Source organism: Mustela lutreola, chromosome 6 (assembly GCF_030435805.1).
Source record: "Mustela lutreola isolate mMusLut2 chromosome 6, mMusLut2.pri, whole genome shotgun sequence".
In the NCBI taxonomy this organism is placed as follows: domain Eukaryota; kingdom Metazoa; phylum Chordata; class Mammalia; order Carnivora; family Mustelidae; genus Mustela; species Mustela lutreola.
Window position 1 is genome coordinate 20,190,836 of NC_081295.1, and position 26,883 is coordinate 20,217,718.

General features: G+C 42.1%; 1 protein-coding gene across 2 annotated transcripts in view; it reads left to right on the plus strand.

Moving 5' to 3' along the window:
- The first annotated feature begins 1,016 nt into the window (after positions 1–1,016).
- Positions 1,017–26,883, plus strand: part of LAMA4 (laminin subunit alpha 4) — a 146,998-nt gene continuing 121,131 nt past the window's right edge. For both annotated transcript variants that reach the window (XM_059176811.1, XM_059176812.1), the window contains exon 1: positions 1,017–2,107. In XM_059176811.1, coding sequence (XP_059032794.1) covers positions 1,910–2,107 — 198 coding nt within the window. In that variant the 5' untranslated portion in view covers positions 1,017–1,909. The remainder of the gene's footprint in view (positions 2,108–26,883) is intronic.

The following is a 26,883-nucleotide window of genomic DNA, read 5'->3' on the forward strand; positions in this document are numbered from 1 at the left end:
CCTCTTCCCTGCTTGTGTTCTCTCTCTCTCAAATAAAGAAAAATATCTTTGAAAAGAATTGGTGACCTTAGCATCAAATAGTAGCACTTTCACCACTTTCCCTTTACCAAATGTATGTAATGATACCTATCTCGTGGGATTATTGCAATGATGACATTAAATGAGATCATTTATGCAAACATTTTGGCAGATAGAAAGTACTTAAAGATGAGAATATTTCTCCTACTCTGAATTTGTGTCCTTTATTTTATGAATTTAGTGTGGTGTAGATATAAAAGACAGTTTTGTTATCTGTGATGTCCCCGTACAAACCTTAGCTTAGCTTTCTACCAGCTGTGTAAGGTTGGGCAAATGTCTTATCTCTCAGAACCTCCCCCTCCTTTTTTGTTGTTGTTGTTGTTGTTGTTGTTCTTGAAAGGAAATAATAGTCCTCTTTTCCAGGAATGCTGTGAGTCTGCAAAATAACGTATATAAAGTATCTGACATATATTTGGTACAGAACAAATGAGTGAGTTTTTTTCTTAGATAAAGTAACTTCTGTCCTATAAAACAGAGCTAATGATTAGGTTTTATGAAGATGCTTTATTGCATGATTATGGATAATTTCAAACATCTAGAGACTTACTTGGGTATCATTTTATGGTTGCTTCATCTAATCCTTTGTAAGCCACGTTTGGGTTTTCTGGGAAGGTTTTAAGCTCCACTACGAAACCAAAGTAAGCCAAGGTACCTATCAGCCTCAGTGACCACTGACCCAGCCACAAGGGCACCCCCAGAACAACTGTAGCCAACTTCGCCCAAAGTCGAAGAAAGGTTGCATGACTCACACAGATGTAGTAGGCATGAGATTACAGGCCGAGAGGAAGAGGCCGGGGCTGTGGGCAGTATATTTGACAGGCTCGTACACTGCAAGCCTTGTTCCGGAGCCCTCACAAAGCACCTCTTTAGGATGAAAACAAGATGTTCTTTGTAAATAAAAGTTCATGCATTTGCGTAATGAAGTCATTTTCCAGCGCTGCAGTAAAAGATACTCTTCTCCCAAGCCCCCTGGGTGAGGACCGTCAGGAGGAAGACCGTGGCCAGCCAGTCTCCATGAAGACAGCTCAAAGAGCGAAGCATTCCATCTTTAGAAAATGAAAAACCTTGCCCAAGCAAGTGGGGGCCCTCCCCCTCTCCCGTCCCCGTGAGATTGCCTCCTTCTGGCTCCAGCCCCTGGAATCCCTTTCCCACTCACTTCCTTGTAAACTAGGGGGCCACGGAAGAGATCTAGATAAATACGGATAAGACACGGGGCACCCTGACTAAAGAAATAAGAGATGTGAGGAAGCAATCACAAAAGCTGAATATTCCCGGGGTCCCTTGGAGAGACTCCAAACTGGGAGAGAAGGGGGAGGGCAGGCCAGGGAAAGGCCCAGAGCTCGGTAATGCCCGTTGGAGTGGGAGGGCCTAGAAGTGGAAGGTGAAAAGGGAGTGGTGCGAATGGATGTGGGGAGGAAGGCAGGACAGCGCGGCCCGCAGTCCCCACCCGCCCGGGACAGGAGGTGGCCGGCGGGGCTCGCTCCAACCCCGTCCGCCTTTTGATGCTCAGCCTTAAGCTTCGTCCATCTACACGCCCTTCAGCCGGAGCCCCTGGGGAGAGAGAAAGCGAGAGAGAAAGTGAGAGAGGCGAACGGAGGGGGGAGAAGGGGAAGAGGAGGGAGACGTGGGGAAGAGGGACCCGGGCTGCGCGCTCCCGCTCCCTTCTTGACGAAGTTGCTCCCCGGGCCGCCTTGACTTGCCGCATCTGGACGCGGCGGAGGCCGGGAAGGAAGGGCACGCGAGGCACCGCCGCCCCACGGTGCGGGGGGGGACCGACGAGGACAAGCCGCCGCCGAGTCCCAGGCAGATCCTGCTGGATGTCAGCGGAGAGATGGCTCTGAGCTCAGCCCCGTGCTCAGTCCTGCCGCTGTGGCTCCTCTGGGGCGCCGCCTGCGCCGCCGCCGCCGCGGCCGGGAACGACCACGCTTTTCCTTTTGACATTGAAGGGAGCTCAGCGGTCGGCAGACAAGAGCCGCCCGAGAGCAGCGAGCCCCGCGTGGCTCCCGGAAGCCTGCCGCCTGCTGCCAAGGTACAGTGTCCCTGCCCTTGTCACCCTGCCGCGGCACCTGCGCCCCGCGGGCTGCGGGCGCCACTCGCCTGTCCCTGACTCTCTCCTCCTCTTGCCCTCCCCCATCCGCCTTGAGAGCGTCACCTGCACCAGGTCGCTTGCGAAACTTGAAGAGTGTCATTTGGTTGAGTTGGATTTGGACGTCGTGCATTGCGAGTTGAGGCTTTGGAACATGTCAGTGTTGAAACTAGCAGAAGGGCATGTGTCCTGTGTCCTCCTCGGAGTGGGGCTGCTTAGACTCTCACCTAAGGCGGCAGTGGCACTTCTGTGACTTTCTGCCACTCGCATGTGCCAGGAGGGTCATTTTTGTCAAGCCACAGCTCCTAATGCGTGTGCTCTGTCCCTGGCTTCCTGCTCCTCTGTGATGTTGGGACAATAGAAACAGTACTGCGGACCAATCCTTTTGACATAAATCAAACAGAAGGTTCTCTGCCAGGGGGGAGAGTGAGCCAGTGACTCAGGGTGTTGGGATGCTACAGAATCTGTTGGGAAGCTGCAGAGCTGATACTTGAAAAAGATGGGAGCCATTATATTCCAGAAGCAAGAAGTTGTGATGAAAATCAAGCCCCAGCCCAAAAGTTAAAATGATCAGGATATGCTACTGATGATGTGGTTATGCAAAGAGCTGCTGTTTGAATACCTTGTAATAGCTTTGATGTTGAAAGCACAACCAAAATGTAGAAATTGGGTAAAGGAGAATGAATCCAGGCTAAGTGATTTAAGAGTCCCCTGAGCCAAAATGGACACGAGCATGTCCAGTGCGTGGGAGATGCTAAGTAGGAGGAAAATGAAGTCACCTAAGTTCATGGGAAAGGAAGGAGCAGTGGACCTAACATCTCTCTCACACACACACACATACACACACACTATAGCTATGGTTCCAGCAATTGTAGAACCAAAGCAGTCATGTGGATTGACACCATTTCTAACAAGAACTGAAGTCTAGATTATTGCTATTAATCCTACTAATGGTTAGTAGAGCAGTAATTCTTAATTATTATTACCAAAATAAGGTGCATGAAGATGGTCCTTCTCCAGGAGTAAGCCACACCCATACCCCCAAAAAAGAGGGAAGGGAGGTAGGGCCAGAGCTTACCAACCTCCCACTGCAGTGCTAAAAGTAACTTCTATGTGAAAGAGGGGGATAGACTTCTGCTCAGTTTTGTACTCCCAGGAGTGGGGAGAAGCCAGGCCAGGAGAGTCACCAGTCGGAGGGCAGTGCTTCTCCACAGGCTGGGAATTAACACCCCACCCCCCAACCCAGGGAAGCGTTATTTCCACCTGTTCCTTTGAGCATGGGGAGTCTCAGAATGAAATGCCTGAGAGTAGGGTTGCCCTTTTATTAAGATAAAATACAAGCCATCTAATTAAATTTGCGTTTCAGATAGCAACAAATAGATTTTTTGTATATGTCTCAAATACTGTGCAGGATATATTTACAGTAAGAAAATTATTTATTATTTACCTGAAATTCAAACTTACCTAGGCATTCTGTATTTTTACCTGCTAATTTTAAAGAGATGGACACATATAACTTTTTGCAACACTCAGACCACAAAAAGTAAGAAAATAATTATTTTGATTTTCAGGGAAACTTAAATTCTTGTGGAGACCCTGAGTGATTTCTTATGTACTTATATGCTCAGTGAAACAATAGGAAGGCCGCCCAGCAGAGTGTTTTGGGTGGCAGGCTTTGCACTCTGATGGTCCCAGGTTCAAGTTCCAAACTGCCTGCTCCTTAGCTGAGGCAAAGTACAGATGCCCAAATAACAGAGAAAGAAGCTGAAGCTTAGAGAAAGTATTCATGCCTACTTCACACTGCCTACAGTTACTGTAGAAATTAGCTAAAATATATACAGAAAGAATGCTTAACACAGTACTTGGTATAGCATAAATGCTTTATACATTCTGAGTGTTACTATTAGTATAAACTATGCAGATGATGAAAAGAAACCCTTATTTGGGAATATTTCTCAGAACATTATTTTTATGGCACTATTTTACTTAATATTACTTTGTCTCTGCTCGTCTGTATCTTTCCAACCAGAAAGAATGTCCTAGAGTGGGTTAAATTTGTAATACTGTCAGAGTCTAATAGGTCCAGAATGCCAGTTGAGGCTTTTGATTTAGGAAAACAGAAAGAAGCTATTAGTCATTGCAGAAGGGTCAAAGTATATGAAGTAGAAAGGGTGGGATTGGAGTAATTATGTTCCCACTGCATAGTTTCACATAATACCTCCAGTTCGCCTGCGGTCCCATGGCGAGGCCAGTGCCCCAGCATTTAGATTTCCCATGCTCTTTATAGCCAATAAGGAGACCATAAACCACATACGTTCTGGAATGTAATAACTTAGTAGAGCCAGTTTACCGAATTGGTTCAGGAGACTGTATTTACATCTATAGACAGAGAGAGAATGGGACCATGGACACATATGACACAATATTCGTGGAAGGTTCGAGATGTGGATGGAGGGACATTCTAAAAATACATTCATGTTATTTGACTTGGATTTATATGAATGGTTATTCTTCAATTTTCCTTCAAAGTGAAGGAAGAAAAATACTAAGGCAAGCATGGGGCAGTGGGAGGTGCTTGGCTGATGGCCCTCCACGGGCTCTCCCAAGCTCCTCGACAGCAAGGTTTGTGCCCTCCCCACCCCTGGTTACTCAGCTCTGAACACGGACCCCGGTTTCCCACACACTGCGGTGCCCACTGTGAGTCAGGGAATCAAAGACTTCAAATGCACACCGAGTAAAAGAATGGGGAACACTGACCAACCAAGAAAGAAGGTCCCTCCTTTCCTTCTCAAACCCAAACATCCCCCAGGATGCAAAGAGTTTGAAGAGAGTAGCACCCACCAGTAACTCTGTGCTAATGGGTAGAATTTTCCCACCTTCTGATTTTTCACAAACAATTTCCTGAGTCCATTATTGCTGAGTTTATGGCAAAAACAATGATTCTCAGTAGGTGGGGGTTGGGCAAAGGGGAAACTGGGTACTTTCAAAAAAGCATATTCACTATGACAATAGTTTACATTTAAGAAAAGAAAGTTTTGATTTTATCATACCCACTCTAGCAAGTAAAACTCGGCAAAAGTCCTCTTCACCAACAGGGATATGCAAAAGAACTCGAGGGCTACAGGGATGGAGGCAGAAACAGTCCCCAAGGAGAGGGTGTCAGAAAGTCCTTGGCAGGAAGGACAGTCTTGTCTGTCAAAAAAGAAGCAGGCATTATAGAAGGTCAAGAACACAAGGTTAGAGGTTGCCACTGTGTGGCTGGGAAGAAGTCCCACACAGAGACTCAGCAGAGTTGGGGGGGGCACTCTGCTGGAGGGACAGAGTGGGGGCCGGAGGGATCAAGTGTTGTTACTGCCTTTGGGAGATAATTAAGAAATTAAGGCAAATAAATGACAATATTGAGCTAACTTCTCTCAGAGAGGAAGATGGGAATTTACCTCCTGGTAACCTGACTGGGCTTTGCGGTTGTTGTTAGCTGCACTTGGAGAAAATCAATGCCTCATGCACCACATATGCAAAGGTACCCTGCCCTGGACACGCTTACTTGCTGGCTTTTAAAAAGCACTGTGAACTAGACTCATTCTGAGTAACTTGTCTTCCAGACTTTTTTTTATTGCTGGTACATTTTCCTGTGGTCCAATATAATGAGTGCCTTGCCACAAAAGGATTGCTGTATGTTTATTAAAAGGCAGCTTAGATCTCTTTGACTATCTTCATTCCTTTTCCTTATCTTGGGCTCTTACATTGAAAAATGGCCCCATTGGGCGCCTGGGTGGCTCAGTGGGTTAAGCCTCTGCCTTCGGCTCAGGTCATGATCTCAGGGTCCTGGGATTGAGCCCCACATCGGGTTCTCTGCTCGGTGGGAAGCCTGCTTCCCCCTTCTTCTCTGCCTGCCTCTCTGTCCACTTGTGATCTCTCTCTATATCAAATAAATTTTTAAAAATCTATAAAAAAAAAAAAGTAAGAAAGAAAAGTAAGGAAAAATGGCCCCATGGAATCACATTAAATCACTGGCCTGCGCCATCATTCTATACTGGGGTCAATGGTGCATTTAAGCAACATGAACACCCACGTGCAGCCATTAATCCCTTCACTCAGTAGCACCCAACAAGCAGGTTTGGAGCCTACCCCATACAGAGCAAAAAGTAGGCACTGGGAAAAGCAGAAAGAAGGCAGAGTCATCTCCCTACCATCAGGGAGGAAGCAATCATAGAACGAAAAATATGTACACAGCCACTCTATAAAGCAGAAGGAATTAATAATCTGTGAGATTGGCTAGAAGTGGAAGGCCATGGGGGTAATGGGGAAAAAGATTACTCTTGAGTCAGATCAGTAGGACATAGTCGCCTACTCACCAAATACCAAAGAAGGTTCCTGGGAAACATTATTTTAGAAGGACTAAATATAGTAGAGGCTGTAGTAATAATAATAGCATGGCTTGTGGCACACGCTCATTGAGTATTTCCCAAGTGCCATACACCAGTCTAACCTTTCTCCATGAGTTATGTTGTTTTAAAACCTGCTAACAACTCAATGGGACTTATATAGTTACTGTTTTATTTTGCAAACATGGAAACTGAGGCACAGAGCATTTGCCCACGTACTCTACCTGGTAAGTGCCGCAGCTAGTAAGGAGTTTATAAAAAAATTCATCTGTACAAGAGTATCTAGGAAAAAAGTGGTTAGGTAACTAGAACTATTTGTAGGCATAATTTCAGTAAACATTTTGGGAATTTCTTAAAACAAAGATATATAAAATGTCATTCAAAGACTATTTGTGCAATGCTTGCTAAATGAGTAGTGTATGTTGCATAAAATTTTAGGATTACCAAAGAACTGAGATAACTTCCTTTTCTGGAGCAGTCTGATAGTTACTTTTTAAACTACTCATATAGGAAAGACAAAAAAATGTTCCTGATTTCTACAATGTCCCAAAAAAGTACATGTATTATCCTTTGTAATACTCATTAGTGAAACTTATACCCATTTTACAGATGACCGAATTAAGGTTTGGAGATGGTTAAGTACCTTGTCCAAGGTTTCCAAATCCCATTCTCTTTTTCCAGCATATCCCTGAGTCTCCCTTCTAGATTTTTTTTTAACTCTTGAGTTTTCTTGTATTCCATTTTCCTTTTATAAGTATATTCTAGTGTGTTTCCTCTACATGATGCTCGTCTACATTAGAAGCTCCTGATTTAGATTAATAGGGAGAGAATTCAGAACCGCACCACCTACAGGAATATATGGCCTATCTTACAGAATTTTTATAAAAAAGCTGGAAAATAAATTCCATTTGCTGTAGTTCCAGAGTTCTCGGATTGAACCATAAGTTTTGTTTGTTTGTTTGTTTTATTGTGGTAACATATCTATAACATAAAAATTTTCATTTTAACCATTTTTAAGCGGTATTAGGTACTTTAACACTGTTATGCAATCATTACCACCATCCATCTCCAAAACTTTTTCATCTTCCTAAACTGAAACTCAATACCCATTAAACAATAACTCCCCATACCCTCTTCCCCACACCCTGGCAACCATCATGGCACTTCCTGTTTCTATGAATATTACAATAGTAGATACTTTGTGTAGGTGGAACCTACAATATTTGTTTTTTGTGCCTTGCTTATTTCACTTACCATCATGTCTTTAAGGTTCATCTGTGTTGTAGTGTGTGTTCTAAATTTCATTACTTTTTAAGGCTGGAGAATACTCTACCGTATGCACAGATCACACTTTGCTCACCCATTTATCTGTTGAGGGACATTTGGGTTGCTTCTAGCTTTCAGCTTCTGTGTATAGTGTCGCTCTGTCCATTGGTGTACACATACTTGTTTTGGGGTTTCTGTTTTTTGGGGTATATGCCCAGAAGTGGAAACGCTGATCATATGGTTCAGGAAAAAAACTAAAACTTGGATTCTTATAGAGGCCAAGAAAAACATTACTGGGCAGTGAAAGGAAAACACCCTGAGATTGACTAAGGCCAAAGGAATAGAAGGGTTGTCTCATCCAGAAAGACAGCCACCTCTATGTTGCCAGGTCTTCTGTTACTTTTGTTATTTTTTTTTCCCAAGAGAAAACAGAATCTGGATTCTTAGGTAAAATTGCTGACTCAATTTTTTTTTTTTAAATACCTTGTGGGATGTACATCCGATGGCCCCATTCAGCCCAAGGGCTATTTATTTGCAGTCTCTGCTTAACAACATTTGAAATTCACCTTTCATCAAAGGTACAATGTGGGCGTCTAGCCAGACGGATGTGCTATGAACTCAACTCCACTACCTCTAGCTGTTTGACTTTGAACAAACTAGTCCATCCTTCAGAGGCTCAGCTTGTTTGATTGTCAAATGAACAGAAATGTATTTGCCTTGCAAGACTATTAAAGTAAAATGTGGAAGCTGTCTCCCAAAGTCTGCCTTCCGTTCCCTGTCTCTTTGGCACCTCTGTCCTCACTTCTTTTCTTCCACTATTTTTACCTATCTGCAAGTTAAGATTTGTTTTATCAGTTTGTTTTTATCTAAATTTGTGCTTCTTTATCTAAATTTGATTACTTCTAGCTTTTCCTTACAAACGTGCTGATTATCCAACACTGGAGAAGAAAGAGACTGTATTTTAACTTTTGTAATTTTTGTATCCCTAACGATTCTGTAAACATACCCTTTCATATGGTGACTAACATAGCATAATAAAAAAAATTTTTTTAAGAAAAAAAAACTTAAATAATTTAAATAAAATTAACATAGCCTTTCATCAGTGATAGAATGATCTGAGCAGTAAAGAGAAATGAATGAGTTTTTCTAAAGCCCCCTCAAAGTTAAACAAAAACCCCATCATTGATATGACAAGGTCTTTTTTTCTTTCACCATTAAATTCTCAAATCTGATTTGTAATAGTTTTTTGAAATATGTAATGCTAAAAACACTTCTCTCCTTTTGGGTTTTTCCTTGCTCCAAGTAACCATATAAATATAATGATGACCAGACATAATTTTGAAGCATTTGATTGATTAGAAACCATTAAAATCAGACTACCAGTACATTATTGAGTTCCAAAAGTTGGCATTGCCAAACAATGACTTATTTGTTTTCTGGAACCAGTAAATCTGCTGGTTCATTGAGATGTAGTGACCACAGAGAAGTATATTTAAATATCTACTCCAGCATTTGCCGAAGAGAAGCATTCTTTTTTCAACTGTTTTCTTTTTTGCTCCTAATGTGGTAAAGTTAAATTCTGGGAAATGGTTTACTAAGGGGGAAGCTTAGCCACAGATGTTTGTAATTCCAACTTAAGTTTCCCATCAAAGTCTTAATGAAATTCAGCTGCCAGCAGCTCAGCTCTGAATCTGAGTCTTTTTATCATGAGAAACTTGGGGAAAACAGCATCCCAAGGTTGAATGGTAGTGGGAAAACGTCCATATTCAAGCCCAAATCCTCTGCATAAAGGAAAAAAAAATACATTAAGAAACAAATTCTGTTTTCCAAAAAGAGGAGAAAGGAGTGATCATATTTTGAGTAATATGCAATTTGACCCTCTCTTCACTTCCAGGACTTTCTTAGTTGGTGTGTTGTGTTTTGGAAGAAGCTAAAGATTCAGTGTTTACCTAAGTGGAGTGGAGTACCTACATTAATGGCTCCATGAGAACTGATGCGCTGGAGAGATCTCATACCACCAAGAGCTGCATGAGCACAGATCTCTCGCAGACCAGACCAGTAATCCACGTCGTATACTCCAGCTAAAAGGACCCTTGCGTGCAGTGTAGGCTTTGTGCATGTGTGTTTATTTTGAAATCATGCCCTCCATTAGTTGAAGTGGCATGATTACTTTAAAGGAAATTAGAGAGTCTAGAGATCAGAGATGTCTTCAGTAAAACTGGCCTCAGAGGTGACCGGGTAGATGCAGTCATGTTGTCTGTTTACATAGTGAATTGCAACGTGTCCTCCTGCACTACACACAGCTCTGTAAAGCCAAATGCCGGCCCAAAGGAATGTGTACTAGAGACTCCGGCAGAAGGCAAGAGAAATGCCTGATAAGCCTCAGACCGTGGGACACTAGGGCTATGAAACCCTCTAGAATGACAGCAAGAACCAGAGCACACATTGGGGACCCCGGGCTTAAAACTGTGGCTGGACTCTTCTTCCACAGTAGTTATTCCGCGATGCCTTTCAAGCTTCCAGGCCACACAGGGTGTGTTTCCCCCTTAAGGAACAGTGATACAATTTGACAAGCTAAGAGTGCCCTAAATGAAACCTCTCCCTGCTGACATGCCATGAGTCCTGGGAGTGGCAGAGTGATTCTGTCATCTGTGATTCTGTCAATTCCCGGGCACAGGTGAGGAGCCAAACATGTGTTATTTGGAGACTGAATGCCTGGAGATGAGCCAGTGTTTGCGGTGCATGAATAATTGCCTCATTCTGTATTGTTCCCTTGGAACTGTTGTCTGTCATGATCAATGCGGGGAGACACCCTGCAATCCCATCTATGAGAGACAAGCCCGGAAGCCCCTACTGCAGCCCAGAATTCAGCATAAAGGAGGCCTGTGTGAATGCGGAGCCAGTGGGTGTTTATTATTGGATGGATAACTCTATTATACCTTGCGGGGCAAACCGTAAATATCAAAGAGATCATAGAACGTTAGAGCTAGAAAGAGAGTTTAGAGATTCGGCCTTCTCATTTTGTAGATAAGGAAACGGAGTCTCAGGTGGGAGGCAGTTGAGGATAAAAAGCTCATTCATTAGCAGCAGTGGCAGGAGCTCTGTCTCTCACTTCCAGCCTTATACTCTTTGAAATTGTTTCAGTAGACTTGATATATATATGTATATCATATATATCTATATATATCTTAAAGATACACATATCTTTAAGAGAAAAATTGTTTGCTTCTAATATACTATTATTCACTTTACTCTTTATGGTTTCTATTTATAAGAGAAATGCTCTGTAGGAGAGTCTCATGGAATTCAGTGTAGTGGCATAAGTCCTGGAATGTAGTCCGGAACCAACTATTCTGCTTCTTGGCCGTACCAACAACAACCAGATCGCCTCACCTTTACCAGTCAGAGGACCCTGGACAAGTCCCTTCACCTCCTGGGCCCTCAATGTCTACAGTTTAAAAAAAGTAAATCAAAATAAGCAAACAAAAACAAGGTTATTTCTAACAACAAAATTCTAGAATTATCTCATAAATAGATCAGAACTTACACTTGTTAAGAGGAAGCTGGCTTAAGCAACAGAATCACTCAGAGGCACAATGGCTGTCCAAGTTAGAAGCCCAAGTCTGAGGAGCCTAGAGCCTGAGGGAAACACAGGGTCCTGATCTGGGGGTGGGGGAAGGGAGGCGTTGGTGGGTCTTTCCCCTGCTTCCTAACAACTCCATGTGTGGGTCTAAGGGTGGCCGCAGGACAGAGCACCAGCCCAGCCGCAGTCAGTCATGAGACTTTCCAAGGTGACATACCGAGGTCCGATGAATGCCAGTGGTCCCCCACACCTAGGTTCCTGTGTGCTGCCACCTGCCCCATTCAGACCCTTCAGGATGACCCTAAACTGAAACTCTACACAGAGACACAGGAAGGATGACATTGGAAGAAACGAGGGACAAGGAGAAGGGGGGAGGGGAGGCCTAAGTCCTCGCATCTCGTAACAGTTAAGGGACACGTGACTAAGTCCAGAGAGGAGAATGTATTTTCACTCAGTGCCAAAGGAAAGGAAAGTTGGCGATGGACTCTTGATTTGTTGTAAACATCAGCTGAAATCACTGGTGCATAGCACAGATGTCGACCGAGGCTTCACTGTCAGGTAAAGAGGAAGCCTGACTTGATAACCTGCTCTAGGCTGGGCAGAACGTGACCTTTGGAAGCAAATATTTTCAGGGACCTTTCTGAAAGTCAGAATCACCAGGGTGTAAGGGACCGTGGTGGGTAAACACCCTCATGGTGGCTGGCTTCGGGGAACAGGGGTTTGGGGGGGAACAGGCATCCAGATCACTGTAACCCAAAGTGCCGCCCAAGGAAGGTGGCATCAGGTCACAGTTGGAGCTGCCAACTCTCAGTTGCACCCCAGAATCAGAACCCGCATTTTCACCAGCCCTCCCAGGTTGTTCCAGTGCACATGAAGGTAGGAGATGTAGAGCGTCTCAAAGGCAGCTGGGCTTGAATTTTAAAGGACTTAGAGGAAATTGAGAATCCAGAAAAGGGAAGCTTTTTTCATGTAACTACGGGGAGGCCTAAAATAGAAACCCAGATCAGGGCTGCGTGAGGCTAGGAAGAGGGCTCACAGGCCCACACAGGTAGTCCCTGCCCTGAAACACTGCCCTATAGAATAAAAAACAAGTTCAAAGCCAAGGGCTGTTTCTGGGAATGCAGAGAAGCTGAAACCATGGCCCACACACCATTAGGTGCTCAGGAAAGGGTTTTTATGAACTGATAGGGAAGGTTGTCTACTTCCCAACACCCTTAGCCTAGAAACGGGACCCTGGAGACTCTTTATCCTTGAGGGAAAGGGAGGGGAGGCAGGGGAAGAATTTACTTGTTGTGTCATCTGTTTCAAAATAGGGTGTTGCTCAGACTCTTCAGGAAATAGTGGAATTGTAATGTTTCCCTTGCCAATAAGGGAAGCTTTCTAATTCAGGATAATGTGTCTTCAGGGAGTGAGAAGTGTGGTCTTTGTCCTCGACTAGAAAGATGCTGTTCAGAGACACGGTAGAGCTAGTTCCACAAAATGAAAATTGTCAAGACTAAGGCTCCAGCAGATCCAGTCCTACAGTGACTGAGATCTGCAGGGAAGGGCTCTTGAGAAGGGCTCTGTGTCTCTCCTGTATCAGACAGGGCATCTGCCTCCTCCTAGAAGAATCCTGATCTCCTCAATGCAGCCTCGGCCCCGAGGGGGATGTTTTATAAAAGCCATGAACCCCTTCAGGACAGCTAGCTGGCTGATTTCAAAGATCCTTTTAGCTTTAACTCTTAAGCATTTGATTAGCACTTACTGTGTCCTAGGCATTGTTTGAGGCATTTTATGTGTATTATTAATTCATTTATTCCTCATAACCTAAGGAAGAAGACACTACCATTAGTACCATTTGACACACAGGGAAACTGAGTCACATAGAAGTTGTTCCAGATCACAGCTTAGAATCTGACTCCAAGTTCATCATCTTTATCCTACACCGACCTTCTGACATCAGTGTTTCTAAATCTCAGAGTACCGACAGCAGCTCAATTAAGAAGGGTCCCAGCATCATCCAGGAATGCCAGAGAGGTCTTAGTAGTTGTCAGGTCTATAAAGAATACTTAAATTACTGATAAGTGTATATTTTGGGTTTGTTGTTGTTGTTGTTGTTAGAAAATAAACTGACATCATCACTTCAGTAACAATGAGAGGTTCTTCTTTGGACATAATAGAAATAAAAATTGACATAATTTCTGAATATGTATGTTTTCATGTTTTGCCAGCTCTGCGGAGCATTGATCATTTCAGTGGGATCCTGAGTTTACCTTGCGGATCTACAACTGAAAAGAATTCGGTTGAAGGATAAGGCAAGAAACCGAAATGTGGTCAAAGCAGGACCTTGGAAGAAATGATTAGAAGAACGATGTCAGTCATAGAAAACCAAGTGAAGGTTTAGAAACAGTTTACCTCTTAAAAGTTTTCATTATAAATGGCAATATTAAAAAGGAGTTTAGTAACAGAAAAGATTCAAATCAGACCTAAACGAAACATGGGCTATTAACTCCTTTCCTAGAAAACAACAGGTCTGATAAAAGGGAGTTACTCATTCAGCACGAAAGGTTTAAGAACCAAGTGCTGAGAACACCATCAAGCTACGGACGGGTCCATCTGGAACAGACCCTGGTGGTCTCTACCCTCCTGGACTAGGAGAAGAGCTATACTACTAGTCACGGGAAATGCATTGTTACCCTGGGAGAACGGAAGGTACGACATTAGTGTCCCCCCAAATTTTCATACTCAAGAATGTCAGCTCTTTCTCCTATTCCTCTGGCTTCATGTTTTGAAATAGGTTGCCTGTTGTATTAGTTTTCTAGAGCTGCCATAACAAAATACCATGGACTGGAAGGCTTACATAACAGAAACTTATTTTCTCACAGTTCTGGAGGCCAGAAGTCCAAGATCAAGGGGCCATCAGGGTTAGTTTACAGTGAATCCTCTCTTCCTAATTCACAAGTGGCCGCCTTCTCTCTGGCGCCTCGCCTGCCCTTTATTCTGTGGATTTGCAGAGAGGGAGAGGGCTCTCTAGGGTGTCTTCCTCTTGCATAAAGGCACCAGTCTGTCAGGCCTTACCCTTAAGACCTTAGATAACCTTTATTACCTTCCAATGGGCCCTATCTCTACACAGAGTCACATTGGGCATTAGATCATCAACATAGGACTTTGCAGGAGACATAACTGAGTCCACAACACCTACTAAGTGAAGTGTACTAAGCAATAACTCATTGTTAATGGGACAAATTACTTAATAACTTCAAAAGAGAGCTTCTGATAAAATAAGATAATCAGTATTACATTCAGCCAAAAGCATAAACACACACAAAAATTTCCCATTTCGTATTAGTTGTCTTATTGATGAAGTTCTAGAACCTAGGTGAGGTTTGGTGGGCTGAGGTCCGGAGCCGATGACCAAGAAAGAATTCTTTCATAATTAATGTTAAGTAGATATTTTGAAATAAGGATATAGTGTCAGGCTCTAGATTGCCATCCTGCAAGCCTTAGGTGTCCAAGGACCTTTCACTGATCAGCCTCAATATCTTGACTCTCTTATTTTTAGAAAAGTTCCTGCTACTTCAGTGAGTACCATGTTATGTTACCAAGACAAATAAAACACAGTCGAAGAGATGAAACAAGTACACCAGTAGTGTAATACAGCAAAACTGATACGTTACAAAAACTCTTCGAGGGTATAGAAGAAAGAATCATTCCTGGTGGGAAGCTCACAGATGACATCATGGGAGAGCTGGTCTTTGAGTTAAATCTTAAAACTGAGGGAAATTCAAGGGGAGGGCACAGGATGAGTAAAGACAAAAGACAAGGGTTTCTTCTAGAAAGACGTAGAGTCTCAGCTGGTAGGACTGTACAACAGGGAGCCATTGAAGATTGAAGAATAGAAGAGAAAATCCATGAGAGTTGTGCTTCCAGATCAACATTACTCTGGAAACAGGCTATTAGATACATTGGACAGGAGGCAGCCGAGAGACTGGAGTCAGAATCGCCTTTGTTGTGCATTGGTAGTTATCCAGGAGAGAGCGAGAAGGGCCTAGATTTGAATGGCGGCTAGTCCAAAAAGGACAGAATAGATGCTGGGGTCATTGCAGAGATTCTATGAAGATGAATGCTTGCTGTATGTTTGGAGAGCAAGAATGAGAGGGAAGTCAGAGGTCCTGCTCATGTTTGTAGAGATGCATCACATCAGGGGAAGAAGATCTCTGTGGAGACATTCTAACGCAAGACCTGCTCCAGCAGTGACTTTCAAGCTGAGGCTTTACCAAAATGGCCTGGGTATAATTTGGGGGGAGGGAAGTTGGGGCTTTGTTTCCTTCAGCCAGAGCATCTTCTTTTTTTCTTTTTATCTGTTTTATAGGTGAATTCCACATGATGTTTCACAGGGAACAAAAAGGAGACCACTAGTGTTTGAGAATCACTTGGCTGAGGGCTCCCACGCTGATATTCCAAAGCATGACAGTTCTCCAAAATGTTACCCCAAATCTTGTTCCCATCCATGTCTCCTATGCCGCTGCCCAATGGTGCACACACCTGCCTTGGGGCCGGCCAGCCTGCTGCTTGTGCAGAGCCCCTGACCTGCTGGCTCCTCCGAAGCAGCCTGCCTATCAGGAGCTCGAAATCTCCAAACAATTGATACTCCTCTGAGGGCTATTTTTATGCTTCCTGTTCCTTGTCTGAAGATATTTTTGGCCCCTTCTTAGGAAATAAGGAAATTCCTCTGTTGTCTCGGTTATTACCTGGGGTGCTGAGGACAACAAACAAAGGAGTTTTGGAAAGAGGATACGGTGGTAGTGAGGAGACCAGCGAACTGGTATCTTTTGATCCTCACAGGAATGGTCAGATGTTTGCTTGGCTGCTTTTTTTTTTTTTTTTAATCCAATTATTCCATTGCCATACACTTCATCTTCTTCCAAACTACAGTTTCTAACCTACACTCTGAGCTAAAAAAAAGATGGTTCTTACTTAGTCTTACTATTCCCTCCCTCCACACACTATTGGACCCATCTGTGGTCCTTTGTCTCCAAAGGTCAAAATGCCTCCACATAAATATTATGTTTATGAAAAGAGAGAAAAATAAATATCAAAAAAATGTACTTTATTTTCACTTTCTCACTTGATTAAAAATAGTGATATCTTAAGAATTTCACAGTGTCATGAAGGCAAACTTCAGCCTGTTTTGTTTAACACGTATATGCAGAACATGAAGGGAGAATTGATCTTCCAATGAGTTAGGAAAGCTCTCTGTATCTCTCATCCCATAGCTTCAAGAGTTCGGCTTTTAAAAAGCTATTGATAGGGGCGCCTGGGTGACTCAGTCGGCTAGGCCACTGCCTTCAGCTCAGGTCATGATCCTGGGGTCCTGGGATCAAGCCCCACATCAGGTTCCTTGCTGAGCGGGGAGACTGCTTCTTTCCTTCCTGCCATTCCCCTGCTTGTGTTTGCTCTCTTCCTCTCTCACACACACTCTCTCTCTCTCTCTGTCAAATAAATAAGCTTTAAAAATAAATAAAAATAAAAACCTATTGATATTAGGGGCATCTGGCTGCCTCAGTCAGAGGAATGTGAGACTCTTGATCTTGGGGTCATGAGTTCAAGCCTCACATTGAATGTAGAGATTACGAAGAAAAATAAATAAGCTTTTAAAAAAGGCTATTGATAGAGGACAGATGTTATTCACAACTGCCATGTATTGGGATTTCCAATGACTACTAACTCAAATGAAAAATAATGTTAATACTGACAAAGCTTTCATGGTTTACTAGGCTTATCCCTACATATTTCCACCTTTATTCCTTGCAGCCATGTTACAAACCAGGCAGGCCAGGCATTACTGACATAATTTACAGAAATATGGAGATGTCCAATGATTTTTCCAAAGCCTCATAGCAATTAACCTTACTGAGACCAAAGGAAATTTTATACAATTATAGACTGTGGAGATGGAAGAGCCTAGGAATCATTAAACCGCTAATGTCATTGAAAGAGAAGGAAACCAGAGCCAAAAGTTTAGTCACTTCCTCAAGGTCCCACAGCAGGTTTCTAGACCTGGGGCCAGAACCAAGTTTTCTGACCCTTGGAACAGTCCTCTTATCCTGCACCAAAGCATGGATGCCAACACCAGAACCAAGACGAGGGATGAGGAACACCTGGTGACCTGTGAGTCGGGACATGAGAGTTGCTGGATCAGACAAAAGCATACAGGTGTTCACTTCCTTATTATGTCTTATGCCACCACATATGTCTTAGTCCTGAGTAATTTAAGTACTATAATATTAGAAGTTCTCTTGGGCTTTTGATCATGGTACTTATCCCAATTTTGAATTTAATTTATAACCGTATCATTCATACCTTTTCTTTCACTTCAGAGATTTTTGCCCCATTGAGTTTTGGCCCCTTAAATTATCACCTGTGCTTAGAAAGAAGTCTTTCAAGTGCATGATTTCAGAATTTCTGGCTAACGTTTTCTGATGGTCATAAAAAATAAACAGCACATCCTGGATCTTAAAAGGAAGAAAGAAAGAAAGAAAAAAAAAAAGATCTATTTCAAAAATGAACAATGACCCTTTTGTTTCAAAACAATTGAAGAGCTAATTTTAAAAATTCCCAGACCACATCGTGTCTGCCATTCCCCCTGCAACACGATCATCATTCAGGTTTCCACATGACTTTAAGAAATTCCCCTGTCGTGAAATAAAACAATAGTAACATGAGAAATTAACAAGGAAAATGAAATGTGGGAGAGCACCGAAGTGCTCTCCTCTGGCAGTCACACCCCCGGGACCTGCCCAGCCCGCTTTGGAACAGTTGAGAGTTTCAGCCTCCCCACTTCATCAATACCCGTTTTTCAAATAAAATCTGCCAACATCCAGCGGAACTGCAGTTGGTGAAATCCAGGGACTGTCCTATGTGTGGCATCTGCTCGGATGTGCCCTGACTTGAATAGTGAGTGTTTCAGGGGTTGGGGCAGCACCTGTGGTCAGCAAAATAGGAGTGTGTACAAGAGGCAGGACAGTTTGTAACTGCTGCCCACTCCGTGGTCCGTTTTCCAAATGAGGGGTGCTGTCATCCCACGTCTTCTCCTCTGGTCTTTGATGTGAGGAGGATCCTCAGTATGGTGAGAGTGATACTGTATTTAAGGTGATAGAAGTATTTTTGTAGGGTTAGAGTAATAATCTTTATGGGGGAAGTATAATGTTCTTTGTAGGGTGTTAAAAATCTCTTGGTTTTATTGAAGGGATGGATTCTTCTTACTCTCAAAGAGTATTTGTGATGATTTTGGCAAGTGAAGCATATTTTTCCCGTGATCTGTGTTTTTGGATCTGTAGTATTTCAGTGAAAATAACCATTTAGGAGTTTGGGGTTGGGTTTTTTTTTTTCTTTTCTTTTTTTTCCTGTAGAACATCTTTTTGTCTGCTCTTCCATTTTAATTATTGTGAAAGCTAACAAGTCCGGGACTCTTTTTTTAGTTTTAGGACATTATATCTTCATCTCAGATAATCTAAACTGTGTTTTGATTTTCCTTTGATTACAATCTCTCTCCTTTTTTTTTAATCTGCTAACATAAGCTCATATTTGACTAGAAGATTTGCTTTCTCCTCAAGTTCATGAGTCAGCATAGATTTCCTTCAAGCGTAGTTCAAGTCATCTAAGAAATTCACAGACTTCAAAAAGGAAAAAAAAAAAAAACTGAAATAGTCGTTGAGGCCTTAAATGAGGATAGTTTTCTGCTCTATTTCAACTGCTCAGAGACCAGGCTATTGACAACAGAGTATTGAAAAAGAAGTTCACCAGATTCTTGCTTTAATTCTTGATGGGTTCTAAGTAAATTAAATCAACCTTACAGCTACTCAGAGGGCCAGAAAATCAGGTGTGCAAAGCCACCAAGCCTCAGGCCATTTGGTCAGGCCACCCTCTAGGTTCCTGTTCTTTCTTTCCTCATTGTGGGTATAGGGAGTTTCTAGGGATTGAAGGGTGTGTCTAAGCCATATGCTCCCATGTCAAGAGTTCAATTTCTGTGGAGAGAGAATGAGGCCCAGAGATCTGAGAATTCACTTTACCTCTGTCTTGCCATGCAAGCCCCAAACCTACCACCATTCTTCTGCTTATCTCACTGTGGGGAAATTTCACTAGATAACAGAATGAAAAAGGATAAAATAAAAATACTCTTTTTATAGTTGAATGGCATTCTCCCTATGCATAAATTATAACTAGGAAATTATTGTCAATTCCAAACTTCCTAAGTTTAAAGCCACATGAGAGTCAGCCTTGGAGTTCTGGTGAGCACTAAGAATTATTGAGGCTTTTAGTCATACTTAACACTTACTTCAGAGTTTAGGGGATGGCTCCAATGTTATCTACAATGTTTAGAGAGAGAGAGAAGTGTCTCTGTGGGAGTATAGTGTAAGCAAGAAGGTTGCTGAAGATGTCACTTGAGTTTAATCGTGATATGAAACTAATCTTTCCAAAGAAGGTCCCAGAAAGTAGGAAAAATAGAAGGTCCATCTGGTGCCTTCACTGAGGTAGATTACCAGGAATGAAAGCTGTCTGCTTTGAGCAGTAAAACAAGGGGAGGCACAAAAGGTTGAGCCTCTGCATCTTATGGGGAATGACTAAAAAATGCCGAATGCTTTTCCAGGATTTCAGCTTTAGCTTTCCTTCCTTCAAAACAAAACAAAACCCACTTCTACCTAATAGTCACCACCTCTGAAGAACCACTCTTGATGTACATTCCCCCACTCCCATGTTAAAAGTAATCACTCCTTCATGCTCTCAGCATCTCTCTGCCTGTCCTCTTACATTATGATTCTTAGTACATTATTCCCTACCTTATGGTAAGATACATATGCCCCCATTAAGCCTGTGGAGACCAGCAGTGTCTGTGATTCATTTTCTGATTCCCCAAATTGCCCAGCCAAGTGCCTTCAGTATGAAGGACTTAAAAAAAAAAAGTTTATGCATCCATCACTTAACTCTTAAATGCATGCCACACCCTAAACTGGACCCCAGGTGAACAGTGGTACATGAAACAAGACAGAATGAATAAATGACCATACCAAATGCTGAAAGCCAAAACAGTGCTGAGATTTTCGTTTGTGGCATGTGTACGTTCTGACATAATTCAGTCTATAATCCTGACGGCCAAATCGACATTCAACTTGACATCAATAGTGAACCATGACGTCCCCAGGCTCTTCATTCCAGGCGCTCTGCACTGCGGGTGAGAATGCCTTTTAAGCTAAAAGCTTTGTCTTTCCCACTGTATATGGAAAAATTGACTATGCGGTTTCATAGAGAAGGTCTAGCGAAGAAATGTTTATATTGGAACCAGCCCCATCTCTAAATCTGGGCTTGTTGCTGAATGGTATTTTGTTTCCTTGGATCAGGGAAGGGGTCTGGAAACATCTGTAACTAAAGTATTGTTTTAAAATCAGCACAATTTTTCCCCCTCAAATGATAGATAACAGAATTACTTTAAATCAAACACGCTCAGCCTCCCCCTTTATTTCCTTTCCTAAGTGTGTATTATTTTGTTGTTAGGAGCGTGGCTGCACACAGAATAGATTGGTAGCGTTTGAAGCCTCGTCTACTCCTTTGCAGTCATTTTCTTTTCATGTTACTTCGTATACTTTACCTTCACTTTTATAACTATGCTTGAACAGAGTAGCTATCAGGATTATCGTTGTTATTTGGGGCCAAATTTTAAATGCTGCAAAAAATATCAGATTGTAAAGTGATTCTGAAACTATCCTCAAAACTTACTGAAAAAAAACTATCCTCAAAACTTTTACTGAAAAAACTGTGCAGATTATTTGTGCCATTTATAAATATAAACAAATGAAATAAAGTTTTAAATTGGGCAGTATTTTACCAAATTACAAAATAAAATGTTTAGGGCTGGGAAGTTGGGAACAAATCCCCAAATAACAAGAAACATTCCCAAATAACATGAAAAGAGTGGAAATTTTATGCCAATTTTGAATATCATTCATGTTCTAGGAAGAATTAAAGTGGTTTATGGAAAGTTCATGATCTTAAAATTAAAGTTTTGTTAGTATAGATTTACCATTTGTTGGAAAAGTTTTTTGTTTTGTTTTGTTTCCTTTTAAATTAACTCCCCACATTATGGAGCTAAATGTTCAGTATGTTCTAAATATTCCTTTCCCATGCTTTCTATAAGTACTTGGTGTTTGATGTATTTTTTTATTTATGAACTGTTTGAAAATGGCCCTGTCATCAGAGTCCCTGAACAGAATTTGATCTGGCCCTGAAGATTCATTCTTCTGAGATTTTTAGGTGCTTGACACGTAGCAGAGATGTAAAATGTTTGTTTCACAAATTCGACCTCTCAAGTTCTACAAATTTACAAATAAGAACACTTGGAGGGAGAGTTTCATTGTCCTTTGTCTCATAAAATTTGTTTTATAAAATATATCAGTGACAATGTGTAGTTTCAACAAGCATTGCTAAATTTTGAGCCTGTCCCAAGCCCTCTGTGGGATTTAGCATCCTGCAGTGCTAAAGGACAAAGGTGTTGGTTTCATGGCTCCATCAAAATTACAGAGATGGTATTTTATTAGAACAATTTATGGGTCATAGTCTTCCTGTTGGTTGGGGCCAGACATGTCAAGCTGCCATACATTCTTCCCAACCAGACATCTGCTTCTGATTCATAAGGGGAAACACCTGCACACATTACTGATGTATATTACACAAAGGGGCATCCTTTCCCAAGGCCCATTGTCAGATGCCTCAAATGGAATGAGGGAGTGTCAAGGACACAGCTGGATGTCATACAATCCGCTTCTAACAAGGGTTGTCATCTACACTATTTGCCTCACAGTCCATTTCCATCTGCATTACATAGAAACTGTTAAAAATTGAAACACCAGCTACAAATTACTATATTTAAATTAATAATAATTGCCATATGCCAAATCAGGTCATTACAAAGGGCTGACGGGCAACGTTTCCTATCCCGATTGCGCGCCACCAGCAAAGCAAACCTGAAAAAGGCTTAAAAGCATCCTCTCCCATCACCTACTCCCACTTCTCCATCCCACCCCACACCTACCCCTTCACCCACCCTGCCTGGGGAGTGGTATTCAGACATTTTGATGACGTCACCAGTCACCTGCAAAACAGGAAGCGGGTGCTAGTGGGATAACTTCAGTGAGATTCTTGACACGTCGGATAACCATGAGCAGAGTCTATTTTTTATCCCAAGATCGACCTGTGAAAGGCAGAGGAGGACAGTGTGGGCCTGTCAGTAGCCCCAGAAGAGATGCAAGCTTCCACGATACCCCTGCAATTCTCAACATCATTTTCTTCATCATCATCAAGAAGTGTGCTTTAGTGGAAGGAGCACTGAGGGTTGCACTGACACACTCTAGGCACACAACTTCTGATAAGTCCCTTATTTCTCTAGGTCTCAGTTCTCCCACATTTAGAAGGAGGGGCGAGACAAGGGAATCAGTAAGATCCTCACCAGCCCTTAAGTCCTGTGATTCTGTACACCAGCCTACATTGAGTGCATCTATGTCAAGAACCTGCTGTGCAAGGGATTAAGCATACAGTGACAAATCAGACGAATCCAGTTTCTGTTCTTGGAGGGTTCAGTCTTCTGGGGAGGAAAGGCAGTGAACTGGTAACTTCAGGTGTCATTGCTGAGCAGTGTGCCATAGAGAAAGAGTGACAGCCCCCAGCGAGGCCCCCAGTTAAAACAGACCATTGTGATACAGACATATCTAAAAGGAAAGGAGGAAACTACTCGCTGTGGAACCCCTTGCATGCCCCTCCACTGGACTTTAAATGCACAATAGTAGTTGCTCCTCACATCTACTCTAGGAGATAATACTCTGCCTTTTTCAGAAAGGGAAACTGAGACCTCACATTAAATAGCCTGGGTGGTAGAACCAGAACTGGAATCCAGATGTTCTCGTGCTTTCTGCTCCTTCAAGTTGTCTCAGAAGGCCGTGGCTATAGGGAACTACAGCTGCTGTAAGGAAGAGATGGTAGCATATCACATCACTGCACATGGGAGATCGATCAGCAAGGTCTAGAAGCGGGGGGTATCCTACCTGCAAGCATCTTTGTAGGAGAAATTGATGCACTCGCTCAACAAATACTTCCTGAGTGGCTGCCAGAGGCAGAGTTAACAAATGAATACACGTGTGTACTTCTAAAAATGCCAAAGAGTAGATTTTCATCATGTTCTGACAACGGGGGGGGGGGGGGTGCAAAATCTAAAGAAAAATTACCTAAAGGTACATATTTGTATGTAGAGAGAGAAAGAGAATGTGTAAGCTATTAGAAGAATAAGAAAGAAAAGAGAACACATTTGAGGGAACGTTCCCCCTACTTATGAAATGTTCTTCATTTCCTCATTGAACGATTGATTCCCTGCAATTGTATTGAGAAACCTATCAAAATCAACCACTTGAAAAATATCCTACTTTTGAATATAAATTCTTATCTATTTGGATTTCCTGGAAATGTGCTCCATCGACTGAACTAGGGGGGGAAATGTCACTTTCCAGATTGTTATAAATTACGATAGAAGGGGTCCGAATATGTGAAGTGCCATCTATCTTTAGATTGTGCACTTTCAATCCCCAGATGGATAGAATTCAATTTGTTAGCTCTTTCCAGTCTGTTACTAGCTATTCCAAAAATATATCTTGTAAAAGGCCTTTGTATCCATGCTTTTTCCTGACATAGCCCCTAGTGGGACTACTTAAAAATCTGTTGTCACTGCCACATTAATGTTTAGAATAATTATAGCTAAAAAGACCTTTCCCCTTCAACAAAGAATAGTTCTCCCCTAAGAGCTGATTAAATTTTTATGAAATGGAAAGTTGAGCTCAGGATGTTGGAGGAGATAATTGGTGTTGTCATAGTTTTGCCTGTTTTCAGAGGCAATGTCTAAGGAAGTCTGAGGAACAGGGCTCTCTAGGAAGGAGACACACGGCTCCCCACCAACAAAGACAGTAAGGAGGGGGCCATGAGCCAGGTGTGATTAAAAGCAACTGGATATAAATAATCCTAAATTTATGGCCTAATTTTAGCTCAGTTCACACAGCTACAGTAATTTCTGGTATCACATTTAATAATTTTCTATCAAAAGCTGAGTTTCCTTCTGTTTTAGGGTTTTAAAACCACCATAATTGGCCAGTTAACATTTTTTTTAACGAGCCTTCAAAGATTCGGTAAAAACAACTTGGATATTTGAAAGAGGCCTTGGCCTAGAATGGGCTGAAAAAGAAAGTCAACCAGATGTCACTTCACACATCTGCTGGACCGTTAAATGGTCCCCAGATAAAGAGCTGGCAGGTCTATTCTTTCCTACTGCTGCTTGAGTACCTTCTCCTGCCACACTCCTGGGGGTGATGGTGGGCTGACTACTCCGCACCTGCTCTTCTCCACTTCCTCCAGATCCTCGCCTGGCCCCGGCCTGCCTGCCTCATGCAGAGGGTGAGGCTTGCAGAGCCTTCCAGACAGCAGTACTAGTGTTCCCTTGCTGAACCAGAACACAGGAGAAAGGGCAGGTGGAGTAGTTTTGCCCTGTTTCCTCTCTGCCTTAGGCACTGCTTCCCAGGCAGAGGCTGTGGCCCCCCACAAGACAAGACGTTGGTTTTCATGGTGGACACAGCTCTGGCCTCCCCCTAGGTTAGTGTAACAACTATTTTTGACTCCTTGGCCCTAGAGGGGGTAGATTTGTGTTCCCATTGCTTCTCCATTCCTTGTGCCTTAACTTCCCCGCACTTCATTTGAACCCCTAAAGTGAATTGTGTTCCCTGTTGGGCCCCTGACTGACTGACTATATCAATGGACAGGCTCTCTTTTGAAATTTATGGCTTTTTCTATTTCCTTTCTGGTGAGGAAACACTTTCCAAAAGCATCGGTTGCAATTAGCTGTTTTAATTCACAAACTATTTGACTTTCATGCAAGGGATTGATAAAGAAGAGATTATATGAAAAAAATTTAGCAAACTCTGAGAACGTGATCTTAAATTTCACAAGTCCGGTTCATTTGGTTTGAGTCATTGCTCCATCTTTCCCTAGTCCCCTTTTCAATTCCAAGCCAGCTGGAGAGACCAACCACAACCTCAGCTTATGGGTCATTCTGCCATGTTCTGCCAATCTAAATTCAGAGGTGGTAGGACACACACATATTTGCTGTCTTGGTCTCTGAGAAAATGGTTCTCTGAATTTGGACCAGTTCCCCCTTTTAGAACAGAAAACTAGCCTATAAATTCCCCTACTTGAATTTTAAAATTTTGTTTCTCAATATTGGAAAATGGGAGTATTGTGCACTGTTCTGAGAATTTACCTCTGCCTTAAATTAGTCCATCCCAACTAGAATAAATAAACCCTCAAAAAGTACTCCAGATTGCACAGGTAGCAGCATAGGACATGTAACTTTACTGCTGAAATAAATTAGTTAGTGGAAATCAAATTAAGTAGCCTTTTAAACATTTTAGAAAAAACTAAAGGCTGAAACATGCTTTAACTAGGACAGACATATAGACATGGGAAGGGCTTTCCCATGAGATGATGTAGCTGCTAGCTGTAAGATGAAAAACAAAGGAAGAACAAATTAGGAAAGGAATGTTCTTATGCTTATTTTTTTTAACCTTGTATAATGACCACGGTACATAGTGAATAACAAGGAAGTTAGGGAAATTATACACAAGCATCTGAATCTATTGTCAAGACATTAGTCACTTCCCACAGATGATGTTTTAGAGACCTCACCAGGTCTAGACATGGAAATCCAATATCCAGTCAACCTGAGTGAGATCTTTTGTTTTTCTTTCTTTTTTTTTCTTCCTTTTATTCTTTCATGAGCATTTGTGTGCCCTACATAGAATTTAAGAAATAAAATATTGCATATATATTGCAGATACATATATATGAAAGATATATATATATATATATATATATATATATATCTTTCCTCAATCCCATTCCCCTCTTTTGCCCTTAAACAACCTGATTTCTTAGATTCCCATTCATATCTATACTTTTCTTTATATGTGAGTGTCCCTATATAACATACAGTATAATATTATTTTGTATGTTTCTAAATGCAATATAAAGGTAGTGTTTTTGTTCTGCAGCTGGCTTTTTTCCCTCAATATTATATTTACAAGATTCATTCATGATTGAAGATCTTCACTTGTGAGATTTGTCCAAATGCTCTCCAAACTTTCTACACTATTTACCCTCATTTAGTTCATTCTTTACAGTTTTGGATCTAATTTTTTCAAGTAACATATTTTCAAAATCTACCTGCTATTTGCTAATGATGATGATAGGTGATGAAGATCCAAAGATGAACACGCCACTATTTCTCTTCTCAAAGATCTCACAGTGATTTCAGAGAGGCAGGAGTGCAAATTAAAAACTATAATAGCATGTTCCATGTGCTCTAATTAGATATGTGTTGAGTGGCATGGGAATACAGAGGAAAAACGACTGAGTCTAAGACT